Here is a 14,056-nt window from a genome sequence, read left to right on the forward strand (position 1 = left end):
CACGGGGGCCAGGCATCCGAGTGAGATGATGTCCCCACCCCACTCCCCCACACACCCCAGAACCCTGGCTGTAAAGGTACTTAATGAGTCCCCCAAAGTCTAAAAGATTACCTCATCCTTAACAGACAAATGCAGCATTTTAAATAAAATCAGAGAATTCCTTATTTGAAGATACTAAAATGGACTTTAAGAGATCCTAAGATGGGATTAAAAAGCGCTAAAGTTAGGAAATGCTCATTGCTGGAGCTCAGAAAAGCTGTTCTTTCTGCCTGCTGGCAGCAGAAGCTGTATGAAGCAAGACTGCTATTCTTATCCGTTGTTGATTTTTCCAGTGACGGCAGGGCTACCCCTCCCTTCTCTGTCCACGAGTGGACTGATGTTTGTGGAGGATAAAGCAGGACCCAGTCGCTTTGTCTCCCACCTCCCCACCTCCCATTCCTTACCCCACTCCCCGGGCCATCCCTGATACCCCAGCCTTGAGAGCAGAAACGTGACTCTGGAGGAATCTGGACTCTGACTGTCCAGCATGGGTCACTCCAAACACCTTGGCCAGGGACAAGGAAGTGGAGAGAAGCCCTTGGGGAAAGGAGGTGGGAGGGATGGGCCGGGGCCCAGGGCTGTGACAAAGGTCCATCTAGGACCCCTTCAGTCACCATGCTTGAGAAACCGAGGGACCTAATAGTCCAAGCTGGGGGACATGCAGGCCCTGGAGTGTCTCCAGGACATTCTGAACGGAGAGAAGACCAGCCCCTCCAGGGAATGATCCTGTGACATGAAGAACCCTAGGGTAGCTCCTGGGAGCCACACAGGCCTCCCCAAAGTGGGAGACCCATGGGAGAGCAGGATGTGGGAAAGCCGCCTGGGTCTCACCCTGGAAATTCTGCCAGAGCTGCCTTACCATAGCTGGTCAGAAGAGGGGGTACAGGGTAGCATTTTGGGGGGGTGGGCAAAGGCCCTAATCCAGGCTGTGAGAAGATAATTTGGTCCAAAGAGAAATATCTAGCTTCTCATTTGGCTTTTATCGGTTCTGTAGCAATCCCTGTTGGGCACCCATGCTGGAGGCCCACGCCCTGCCCAAGCCTGTCAGCTGTACACAAGGGAATGCCTTTATGCATCTGTAATGGACAAAACACCACGCCATTCCCTTTTCTGGAAAACCCGGGGAGAAGTGTGGCAGAAAACAGGCAGAAACATATCAGGCACCTCTTCTGAGCAATTCCTTTCTACTTTCACTTAAGGGATAGGAAACATTTGAGCCAAAAAACTCATTTCAGAAGCATAATCCCTCCTTGATAGGTTAATGAGTTTTGCAATCCTTTTCCTTTCGGTAAGTCACCAAAGCTTATCAAGAGCAGTTCTCAAAACAACAGATGAACTTATTTGTGAGAAACTATTACGTAAGTTTGAGGACAGTCGATCAGAAAGCGCCACTAGGAAATCTCTCTGCGAGGACTGGAGTGTTTGGGAGCCAGCAGAGAGCGCGGCACCGCTTATTTACTATGGAAGGACGTCCGCTCGCTCTGCATGCTCACTCCATCTGCTCTTCGGTTTTAAGTGACTGACAAGGAGGAAAATGCTTTTCCTCCCACCCATCTCACGTCGCCCTGGTGTTCTAAGTTTCTGCTACACAACTTAGCTGCAGCTGCCTCTTTAATTTAGATGCTAGAATAAGAAAGTTCAGAAACGAGAAAAGAGAAAAAGCAGCCGTGACCCCCTCTGGCACACCATTTCCTCTGGGCACCCAGATCTCACGCAGCCACTGTTGGGAGAAGCGCAAGTGGCTGCTGTGTTTCCTGACTCCTGTTTCACCTGTGAGTCTTTCAGACGTGCCCCCGCCCCGCCCCAGTCTCCTCTTTAAAGGACAGACATGCCAGGCAGTGTTGCATGTCCTGCTTTGTCATTGCTGTTACTGTTTTCTTAGAGACGGGGTCTCACTCTGTTGTTCAGACTGGAGCGCAGTGGCATGAACACAGCTTACTGCATCCTCAAACTCCTAGGCTCGAGTGATCCTCCTGCCTCAGCTTCCCAAGTAGCCGGGACTAAGGATGCGTGTCATTGTGCCTGGCTAATTTTTAAAAACATTTTTTCTGTAGGGACGGGGTCTTGCTTTGTTGCCAAGGCTGGTCTTAAGCTCCTGGGCTCAAGCGATCCTCCCCGCTTAGTCCCCCAAAGTGCTGGGAATGACAGGTGTGAGCCACTGCACCCGGCCCTGTGTGTCTTGCTTTTTACTGCAAGGAACAACCTCAGGCATGTAGGTGTTTTGTTTAGGTTTAATTATTTCCTCAGTAGAAGTCACAGGAATAGGGGCCAAAAGGAGGGAACACATCTGTGGTGAGAGGCTTCCAAAAGGGAGAGTTTGGCCAGGGTCGGGCAGCAAGACCCATGAAGCACCGTGACCCAGACGTCAGGGCTTCCACATGGGAAAGAGTGGCATGGTAATCAGAGTGCAGACACCATGCACTGGATCTGGTCTCAACCGCCGGGGCTGTGTGGCCTATTTCCCTGAGTCCCACATTCTCATCAGCAAACTCATGGCTTTCTCTTCTAGGAACAAAAGACACGTCGTAGAAAATAAGCCCGTCTTCTCCATTTACACGAGAAGAGAGCTGTGGGGACCTCTGCCTCAAATGGATGGGCAGGATAACAGGTGTGGGAGGCGGAGTAACAGCCCCACACAGTTGCCCACATCCAAATCCCTGGAACCTGGGCGTGTGCAGCATCACACAGCAAAGGAGAATTGAGGCTGCAAATGGAATTAAGGTTGCTAGTCAGCTCACTTTAAGACAGGGAGAGTATTCTGAGGGTCTAGGTGGGGCCAAGGTAATCACAAGTAAATGTAAATCACACTTTAAAGTGGAAGTCCGCAGGAAGTCAGGGCAACTTGATGTGGGATAAACCCAGCGACTGTTGTTGGCTTTGAAGATGGAGGGAGGGGCTGCGAGCCAAGGCTTACAGGCAGACTTTAGAGGCTGGAAAGGGCGAGAAAACAATCTTCCCAGAGGCTCCAGAAGCCAGCCCCACTGACACTGGGACCTTAGCCCAGTGAGACCCATGGCAGATATCTGAACGAAAAAAGATAATCAACTTGTGTTGTTTCAGTTTGTGCTATGAAGTTTGTGGAAATGTTACAGTAGCAATAGAAAATAACATAAATTGATGGAAATAGAAAACAACAGGTAACTGAGCAGACAAGCTATCCTTCCTCAGCCTGGGGAGGACTCAGGATAGTCCCTGCAGCTTTATTTGGAGACATTCTGGCTTGAAGACTCTGGCTCCCAAAGGCAGTGGTGGGATGACGCAGGGGCAGGGGCCGAGGCAGGCCAAGAGATTGAGAAGGAGGCTGATCTACCCTTGGGGATGAAGACAAAATGTGAGGGAACAACTGGTAGCATTAATGCTTGGTGTATCCGAACCAGACCTGATCTTCACTTCCAGGTCACTGAGCAGCACCTGACTGACTATGGTGGATCCACCTTAGCACTGGTCAGCTATAGTAGAGCTGGGAGCCATGCCTTCCAGAAGGGATCTCAACTGCAAAGGAGTAGTTGTGAGCACTGTTTGTGGGGGTGGTGGGAGGGTTTAGGTATCCTGGTGCAGCAGGCCCAGGCTCCCATAGCTGTGCACCGCCTGGGTGAGCTTTGTGCGTCACGTAACTCCTTTGGGTGTCCATTCTATAAATGAAGATGACGCTGTGTTAGTCCCCCTGCTGTAGTCCATTTCTGTTCCGCAGCTGAGGACTCAATGACTCGCAGCTTCTCAGAAGCCTTCCCTGGAGCCACAGGAGGCACACGCTGTGTGTTGGATGCTATCTTAAGTCAGTGACTCATCAGGCATCAAGTAACGGGGCTAAGAAAAGCCCTCCCCTGACTTCATCTCCCCTCAACAGAGACAAACAATTACTTGAGATTTCTGGAAATACCCAAGGCACTCATTGCCAGCTCCATGAATTGGCTCCCCTTTTAAACCGTCAGTGCCTTGTGAATCTTCAGTCATCTAGGAGTGAGTGGCCCTTGAGCCCACAGCCATGAGCTCTTTGGGACAGGAGAGTGCGGATCCCGAATTCCATCCGCTCTCCCTCCCTCTTGTCCTCTGTGGCTCTCTCAAGGCAAAGGTTCCATTGATGCTGCTCCACCTGGGAAGAGGAGCTTCTGCCTGCAGACACCCGGGGCCAGCTGTAAGGGTGGGAGAGAGCTGATGTTACCCCTAACTCTGTTCTGAACACCTCAGAGGGCAGCGAGGGCCTGAGGAAGCCACCCTCCAGTACCAGCCGTGTGGAACGGCCTGGCGACAGGACAGGCACAGATGTGCAGCAGCAAGAGAGGCACGGCTTGCTGCCTCGTTATTGAACACCCTCAGAACATGAGGGCTGCCCCATCTCCCTAACCTGCTGGCAGGTGGCGTGAGCTCGACAGGCAGCCTGGCGGAATGAAGAGGCCCTGTGGTCCTGTGTGTGGGACTGCTGGTGTCTTCCAGGAGAAGGGACAGACATTCAGCCTTCTCTCTGCGTCTAGTGTCTCCTGTCTCCTGCTACCTTCCCTGCCATAAGGTGAGGGCCTTGGCGGTAAAGCAGGCACCCATACCCACAGGAGGGTGAGCTCGAACCCAGAACAGCCCCCTCTACCACAAAGAGGAGACAATGGCAGCTCTCCAGCCATTTCTGGATCTGTTTGCCTGGTGGGCCGCATGGGGCAAGGAGCAGAGACCTCCAGCAGTTCCCTCAGGCCCTGTCCACAGCACATTACCATATTCGCCGAAGCGCAGGGACTCCCACTGCTGCCACTCCACCAGGACGCTGACGGCACGCACCCCCACGTAGATAAGCAGCATGCCCACAGTGGCATCCAGGAGGAAGTTGATGAGGTACCTGTGAGGACAGGGCACATGCATGCTCACGGCAGAAGCCACAGGGCCAGAGGTCATGGCTGACGCAGGTGGCCTGAGGGAAGCGGACAGACCCAGCATTTGTTTGGGCCCATTCTGGGGGCTGGCAGCCCTCATGTGCTAGTGTAGCTGTCACTTCCAGGTGCCTCCCAACCATGTGCTGAAGCTCATCAGGAGTGGGACCACCTGAGGGAGGTGAGTGAGGGGCAAAGACACTTAAAAACTGCCAGTGCTGGCCGGGTGAGGTGGCTCACACCTGTGATCCCAGCACTTTGGGAGGCCGAGCCAGGCGGATCACGAGGTCAGAAGATCAAGACCATCCTGGCTAACACGGTGAAACTCCGTCTCTACTAGAAATACAAAAAAATTAGCTGGGCGTGGTGGCATGTGCCTGTAATCCCAGCTACTCGGGAGGCTGAGGCAGGGGAATCTCTTGAACCCGGGAGGCGGAGGTTGCAGTGAGCCGAGATTGCACCACTGCACCCCAGCCTGCGCGACAGAGCGAGATTCCATCTCCAAAAAACAAAACAAAAACCTGCCAGTGCGTCTGCCAGGTGAAGGTTCAATGGAAGACAGAGTACCTGGAAGCAGCCAGGGAAGTCACCAGGAAATAGAACTTAACTGATGACAGAAATGCCTATGCAATGATTCTGCTCACTCCCTGAAAGTCCAGCCCAGGAAGCCCAGAACAGTGCTGCTGCACCAGAGAGCTACAGGAAAACAGCCTCTGGGGTTTCACAGACAAAGAGGGCAGGGCCACGTGGCCTTCGCCCATCCCCATCTGCAGTCAAGCCTAAGTAATATTTTTACACTTTTTTTTTTTTGAGATGGAGTCTCCCTCTACCGCCCAGGCTGGAGTGCAGTGGTGCAATCTCAGCTCACTGCAGCCTCTGCCTCCGGGGTTCAAGTGATTCTCCTGCCTCAGCCTCCCAAGTAGCTGGGATTACAGGTGCCCACCACCACACCCAGTTAATTTTTGTATTTTTAGTAGAGACAGGGTTTCATCATGTTGGCCAGGCTGGTCTTGAACTTCCGGCCTCAAGAGATCTGCCTGCCTTGGCCTCCCAAAGTGCTGGGATTACAGGCCTACACCACCGTGCCCGACCTACACTTTAAAGAGAGAGCTTTCCTCCCTATGGGAAAAGGCAAGATAACTGGGGGAATGAGAGGAGGATGCTCTGAAGGGCGTGCCACATGGACTGTGTTCTGGTAAGGTCTGTTTCCATCTGACACAAAATCTTTTCTCTCACCAAAGAAAGGCCCTTTGCCACTCACCCTCTCTTGAGGGCTTGTACCCAGATCCAGCTGAGCACTGCTGACCACAAGCCCCAGCTCTCCACGGTAGACAGAGTGGGAGGCAAGGGCACTGGGTCCAGTACTGACCCTCTGAGATACCATGTGGCTCTGAAATCCTTGCAGGTAAGCTCCAGGACACCACATGCCCCAGCTGTGGTGGGCTTTCCAGTGGCTGAGGCTTGAGACATTTTGTGCAGCCTCACAGCCTCCTATCCCGGGCTGGAGCTTTGGTGATGTGCACACAGCACTCTGATGCCAGAGGGCGCAGCCTGTGCTAGGGTAGGTCAGCAGGAAAACCCATGCAAAGAGGGAGGGGGCATTTCTCCTGCCTGCCCTTCCTCTGTAAAATCACAAGGGGTCACTCTCAGACCAGAGATGGCAGGAGCAGCAATTGCTTCCAAGGCAATTTCTCTCTGGCCTGAAGCTATGCTGCTCTCAAATACTTTAATTTGTGTCCAGAACATCTCACGCCTGCGAGAACAAGGACATGTGATGTACATACAGGCCTTACTTTCATTCATTCACTTAGCAAACATTTACGAGCCTACTGTGCGCCACGCCTTGGGAATAAAGAGAGAAACTTCTATGTTCCATACTCAACACAGATGATTCTGACATAGCAAAGCATCATGTGGGCCCTGGAGGCCAGACTGGTTTGGCTCCATGACTCCTGAGCGGTGTGAACTTACAGTATATATAACCTCTCTGTGCCTCAGTTCCATAACTGTAAAATGGGGATAATCAAAGTCTCTATTAATATATGGCAGGCTGCTGTAAAGACAAAGGGAGGCAGAAGAGGTAGGCAAGCCTCCTCTGCCACTCTACCTGCTAAGAGAAGAACCATGTGGGTGCCATTAGCAAGGAGGACAGAATATCATGGCAGGACTGAGGTCACAGATTGCTCTGGGGGCTGCATGGAAGGCACGCTGCAGTGATAAGGTGGAAGAGGTCAATGATGGTCAACAACAGTTTTGACCCTGAATGGGTGATGCCACAGAGTAGCCCCAGTGTGTCCTCCTGTGAGCCCCAGTGAGACACTCCTGTAGGGCATTATTCTTCCTTGCCAGGGGTGGCTTGGAAACTGGGAGACATAAGGACACTAGAAAATCAAAGGACAGAACTTGGATTGATGAACAGAAAGCCAGTGCACAGGGAAAGTGTCACCATGTAAAGCCCTACAAGCCGACTGATAGCTGTGTATGTGAGCTCCAAGACAGCATGCACAGCATGGTCTCTCAGAGGAGCAGAGGAAAAAGGGAGCACCCTCTCCTCAAGCCAGAGGGAGCAGGACCAGCAGCAGAAAGCAAGGCCAGCCTATATTTTCAACGGAGGGGCAGCTGATGTTTGCACTCAAACAGGGGCCACTTACAGTGAACAAGGGTCCTCTTCAGTAAGATCTGCTAGGTATACGTTTGCAAAGTGGATGAACAGCATTCCTATGGCTTGCTTGGAAGTGTCTAAAAACCTGTACAAAATAAAACCAACACTGGTTATCAGCCTGACAGGAGGGCAATATCCAATTTGAGGAAAACGAGAAGTCTGAAACAGGAAAAAAGCCACCCAACCTTCCAGTCACTGGTCATCTCTTCCCGGGCCTCGAATGCTAACTCAGGCTCGGCATCACAGCCACCTTTCAAAGTCCGCAATAACACTGCCTTTGAAATCCCTAAAAGGCCGGCGCGGTGGCTCAAGCCAGTAATCCCAGCACTTTGGGAGGCCGAGACGGGCAGATCACGGGGTCAGGAGATCGAGACCATCCTGGCTAACACAGTGAAACCCCGTCTCTACTAAAAATACAAAAATTAGCCGGGCGCGGTGGTGGGCGCCTGTAGTCCCAGCTACACGGGAGGCTGAGGCAGGGGAATGGCATGAATCCGGGAGGCGGAACTTGCAGTGAGTGGAGATCACGCCACTGCACTCCAGCCTGGGCGACAGAGTGAGACTCCATCTCAAAAAAAAAAAAAAAAAAGAAATCCCTAAAAGGTCAAGGATTGATATTTAAAATATGTTTTAAATTTTTCATGTTCTTACTTCAAAATAAAATGCTCGATCACAGCTTTGCGATGCAGCCCAAGGACTGCCTCTATTTTAAAGTGCTCCCGTTCAACTTCACTCACAACGAGCTAGATTATGCGTGAAATTAACAAGACTAGCACAAATCCAGTACTGCAGCTGGATCCCTAAAGAAATTTTAGCTGCTGCCATTTAAACAACGGGCTAGATGAGGGTAGGCACACCTTTTCTGTAAAGGACCAAAGAATAAATATTTGAGGTTTTGTGCACCATACATCTCTATCTCAACTCCTCAGCCCTGCTGCTGGAGAACGATGCAGTCATAGACACAGCTATTCCAATCACACACACCGGGCCTGCGGGCTGCAGTGTGCCAGCCCCTGGACTAGACGATAAGCATTTCAAAAAAGAAAAAACAAGGGCGTTAATCTCTGAGAGGAGCTGTCCCCCCGCCTATGTGACAGGAGCACGGTGGAGACAGCGTGTGCCTTCAGTATGTCCTCCGCCAGCAGTACCAGGCAGTCACTCTCCTCTGTGGTCGAGGCACCTCTTGGTCATCTCTGTCTCTTGCAGCCTCCCAGCTGGGCAGGGTCTCAGGACTGCGGAGATTATCCAGACCAACCCAGTGATGGTGGCTGGAAAATCATTCCCTAGACTCATCGGAAAGGAGGAGTTACCAAAGGACAATGCATGTAAGACTCAGAGAGCCCCAAAGCTAGGTCTCCACCAGGTCCTGCCCCAGACCTGAGGTGGGAGTCATACATTCTAAAGTTAATGGGGTTTGAGAAAAATCAAAGGGGGGGAAATAAAAAGAATTATCAACATTCGGCAGCAACATGTTTAAGCACAAGCAAGTACACACTTAAAAATTTTATCACAGTGATTACTGACATTTCCTCTGAAGGAGAAAATGGCTATTTTGTTAGGAAAGGTGCAAGCCCAAGGCAGCCTAAAACAGGCAGCTTCTTGTGGACACGAGCTGTCCTAAAGAGCTGACTGTATCCTTCCAGGTGATGTATTACTTTAGAGTTTTGTCTTTAGAACCTACTTCCGAAGCTTTACCACCAATTTACGAAGGAAAAATTGTGACTGCAGGATCATCTTCTGTGAAATAAATATATGCTTGATATATTATATCAAAGTCTATATAAGAAATATATGTATTTGGTCTCTGTCCTGGTTTCCGACACAGAGCTCCTAAAACACTTGTAATCTCCTGAGTAATAGAGGTGCTAAGAGGAGTTTTTGTTCTAATACTTGGTCTCTGGCCTTGGTCCTGATACGAGCACCTAAACCTCATGGAATTTCCTGGAAGACAGCTTTTTGCTCTAATGAAGCAAGCGTTAGTGGGCTCCTAGATAGCTTCGGGATGGGGCTAGTCACCAAAAGGACCAAGTCATGATTAGAAACTTAGAACTTTCAGTCCTAATCCCCCACCCTCCAGGGAGAAGGGAGGGGCTGGAGACTGAGTTAATAATCAATCATGCCTACATGATGAAACCTCCATAAAAATCCCTAAACAATGGGATTTGGAGCGCTTCTGGGCTGGTAAACATGTTCACGTGCTGGGAGAGGGGCACACCCCAACTCCTGTGCTCAGGACCCTTCTGGACCTCGCCCAATGCACCTCTTCATCTAGCGTTCATCTGGGTCCTTTATAATAAACCAGTAAATGTAAGTAAATGTTTCCCTGAGTTTTATGAGCCGTTCTAGCAAATTACTGAATCTTAGTGGGGAAGTGGGGGTTGTGGGAACCCCTGACTTCATAGCAAAGTTGGACGGAAATGTGGATACCCTGAGGACCCCACTACTTACAACAGGCACTGAAGAAGGGGGCAGTTTGTGGGACTGAGCCCTTAACCTGTGGATTCTGTTCTAACTCCAGGTAGTTAAGTGTCCGAAGTGAATTAAATTATGGGACACCCAAGTGGTACTTGCAAAGTTGGAAAGCTGGTTGATGCTGGGGGAAGAAAACCCTCATATATTTGGTGTCAAAAGTATTTTGAGTAGAGAAACAGTTTTCCTTTATGCTAGGACCAAGAAAGACTCATTTGGAGAGAAGAGCATTTATATGCTATGTTTGACTGATCTCCAAATTTGGGTTAGTTTTTGCTTGTACATATAGACTACAGAATCCAGGAATTTAAACCAAATCTAACAACAGGTAGACAAAGATGAAGCAGCCAGCATTGGGGAGTGATGTATTTGTGTATCTTCCATCTTCTAGAAGTGGAAACAGAGTGATTCTAAAATAAAGGTAGGATCAAAAGTTACCTGGAGAAAGAGAAATGCTTTCATCATATACATAGTTCCTGATGACTTTAACTCAGGGATTCCAGGTACATGATATTATGTATCATTTCTCACATTCCATGCCCTCCCCACTCCAACACCATACCTCATCCCCACCCCTAAGACTCCCAACATAGTCAAAAGCACTCCTGAATGAGTTAATACCTAAACACATACCATATCCTCCACGGACGTCTTTCATGCTTTGGTTCTCTGAAGCGTTTGACTGAAAGAAAAGACGACGTCAGTAGCTTTTCAAAGAAGCAATGTAAAGCAAGATGCACATACAGGCTGGGTTATCAGTCTACTCGCTGTGTATAGAACCAAGGTAAGGCACTTTCTCTGTTAACATGTGACAACACACAGTAAGCCCAGCGCAGGCCACTGAGGTCCTGTGTTGCTGATGATTGGTGTGGACTCCTTAGAACTGGACGCTTAGGGAGAAGGACTCCTCATAGCATGTGGAAAACTGTATTTTCCCCTTTGTGACACACAAGGCTCACTCGGATAAGGACTGGTAATGACAAAGTGAAATGCAGCTGCTTCTAACTTCAGGATGTGCTCTATCCAAGGACAAATCCATCATCCACTCAAATGTTTACTGAGTGCCTACTCCAACCCAGGCACTAAGGACACAAAGGTAAAACCAGTTTTCTTGCAACCAGGGGGCTAACACGTACATATCACATACGGTGTGATACATGCTAGAGAAGAGTCAAGTCTGCAGCAGAATGATGGCACAAGGGAAGGATGGTCAACCCTGCAGTGGGGACCGAAGCGTTTGTATGCCTTCTATCTTCTAGTGAAGAAGAGACTTTACTGATGGGGGATGGTCAAGCCAAGCCCTGAATGCTGGGTAAGAATTTGGCAAATGGATCAGGGAGGGGAGAGAAGATACGTTCTGAGAAATATCACAAGCCATTAGGTACAGGGACGAAGCATGGCAGTGTGTCTGGCCTCATTTAATTTGGCTTCAATACAGTAACAAGGGAACCTCCTGGGGGAGCAGCAGGTAACAGGGTGACAAATTGAGTAGGGGCCAAAAGAGGGACGATCTTGAATGCTGGGCCAAGGAAACTGGAATGAATCCTGTAGGAAAGGAAAAGCCAGGGAAGAATTCTAAGCAGAGTCAAAGACAGGTTGGGACTACGTTTTAGAAAGGCAGTTCTATGGCCGGGTGTGGTGGCTCATGCCTGTAATCCCCGCACTTTGCGAAGCTGAGGTGTGAGAATCTCTTGAGCCCGGGAGTTCGAGACCAGCCTGGGTAACTGAGTGAGATCACGTCTCTACAAAATATTTTTTAAAAAGTAACCATGTGTGGTGGCACACACCTCTGGTTCTGGCTGCTTCAGAAGCTGAGGTGGGAGGATCACTTGAGCCTAGGAGGTTGAGGCTGCAGTGAGCCAAGACTGCACCATTACACTCCAGTCTGGGCAAAAGAGCGAGACTCTACCTCAAAAAAGGAAAAGAAAAGAGACAAGATGAGGAGGGGAGGGGAGGGGAGGGGAGGGGAGCTCTGTTAATTGAGTAGACAGTGGATGTCTGGGCACATTCGGCAACAACCTGATTGGCCTTGGATAGCGAAGAACTCGCCCGATTTACGTTTGAACCTTGGGTCTGTAGACATGACAGCCTGAACAAGAGGAAATGAAAAGTTTTGAGGCTAAGCATCCTCCATTGAAGTGCTAGGCAAGTACTTCACAATGATTCTATCTACTAAGAGAAACACTGAAAGTGCTGCCTATGTGATATTTTCCCACAGAAAAGTACTGTGGAAGAAACAGACGCTGACGCAAGCCCACAGAAGATGCCTCGTTACTCCTGGTGGTGGGCAAGAACCTACTTCCGTCAGAGTAGGAGGAGAAGGGAGACAGGGAAGGAGAAAATGGTAGCCAAGACAGTAAACTGTACTCTCTGAATAAACACAGGCAGTCTGCATTTGCCAGGCAAGGACTGCCTATACAAAGAATTGCAGTAACAAGTCTGTTTAGAGAGACATGTTGATAGAGAGAGAGACCAACGAGCAGGTGAAGTTGTGAGGAGGTCTGTCATCTCGTCAACACATCAGAGATCCTAAACCTCACCAACGCCAGAGAATCTGGAGTCCAGGCCAAGGGGTTCTGCTCGCCTCAACAGCTCTTGGAAGCAGGAGGCCCCTTCTCTTAAGCACGCCAGATCTCACTCGGGGGCTGGAACTCAGGAAGGAGACAGGAGAAAACTAGGCCAGGACAAAACCATCTGGAGGGAATGCCCCCAGTCAGGGCCAGAGCCACTGCATGCTCATTTCTCCTTCTACTTCAGGGGAATCTGTCCCCATCACTGTAAAATAAAGGACATCAAATATATCCTGAGGAGCATGTCCTTGTTCCTAGGAGATGGATGCCAAAGTAACACAGTGGCTGCAATTTACTTCTCAGTGGTTTGGGGGAATATATTATACATTATAATTATATATAATAAATGGTTTTATAATTATGAATAATACAACAAATTATATCATAAATCTGCTATAATTATACTATATTAACATTATATACACACACACACACACACACACACACACACACACACACACACAGAAAGAGAAGGAAATGTGGTATTAAAGGATGAACTGTGCCGTCTCCTCCAAAGTCGTCTGTTGAAGTCCAAACCCACAGCACCTCAGAGCGTGACTATGTGGAGACCGGGCCTTTAAAGGGGTAATTAAAGTTTAATGAGAGCATGTGGAGGCCCTAATCCAATATGACTGGTATCCTTACAAGAGGAGGAGATTAGGACACAGAAGTGTGAGTGCACCAAGAAAAGACCATGTGAGAACACGGAGAAGATGGCCATCTGCAAGCCAAGGAGAGAGGCCTTGGAGGAAACCCAGCCTGCTCCCCGACACCTTCATTGTGGACTTCCGGCTTCCAGAACCGTGAGAAAATAAGTGCCTACTGTTTAAGCCACCCAGTCTGTGATATTTGGTTATGGCAGCCTGAGCAAACGAAAACATGTAGCATCACAACACTGGTGAACCTAGGTGAAAGCTATTTGGCTATTCATTACACTGTTGTTTAGGTTTTTCTGTAAGTTTAATATTTTTTGAAATAAAAAGTTTGGGGAAAAACATCCCAGAAGAATGAACTGGTGTAACCACTCAAAGGTCAAATGGGCTGGGTGCAGTGGCTCACACCTGCAATCCAGACTTAGGGAGGGGATTGCTTGAGCCCAGGAGTTTGAGAGCAGCCTGGGCAACACCGTGAGACTCCATCTCCACAAAAAACAAACAAAATTAGCTAAGTGTCTTGACGCATGGCTGCGGTCCTAGCTACTCGGGGAGGCTGAGTTGGGAGAACTGGTGGAGCCCAGGAGGTTGAGGCTACAGTGAGCTATCGCATCACTGTGTTCCAGCCTGGGAAAGACTTTGGCTCAAAAAAATTTTTAAAAACCAAAGAAATAAAAGACAAAGGTCAACTTAGCAATAGCTATCAAAATTTTAAATGCCCATGCTCCTTTAATCTACAATGCACTGCCAGATACACGCTATACAAGTATTATTGCAGGTGTGCCAGGATGCATAGGAGTATTCACT

At 49.3% G+C, this 14,056-nt stretch overlaps 1 protein-coding gene across 1 annotated transcript in view; it reads right to left on the reverse strand.

Annotated features, from left to right (window-relative positions):
• STIMATE (STIM activating enhancer) overlaps positions 1-14,056 on the reverse strand; it is a 239,118-nt gene that overhangs the window by 8,539 nt on the left and 216,523 nt on the right. Inside the window, exons 3-5 of the mRNA XM_050781100.1 lie at positions 10,660-10,708; positions 7,547-7,642; positions 4,743-4,864 (exon numbers count right to left, since the gene is read on the reverse strand). Of these exons, the coding sequence (XP_050637057.1) occupies positions 4,743-4,864; positions 7,547-7,642; positions 10,660-10,708 (267 nt within the window). The remainder of the gene's footprint in view (positions 1-4,742; positions 4,865-7,546; positions 7,643-10,659; positions 10,709-14,056) is intronic.

Source organism: Macaca thibetana, chromosome 2 (genome assembly GCF_024542745.1).
Source record: "Macaca thibetana thibetana isolate TM-01 chromosome 2, ASM2454274v1, whole genome shotgun sequence".
Taxonomy (NCBI): Eukaryota; Metazoa; Chordata; class Mammalia; order Primates; family Cercopithecidae; genus Macaca; species Macaca thibetana.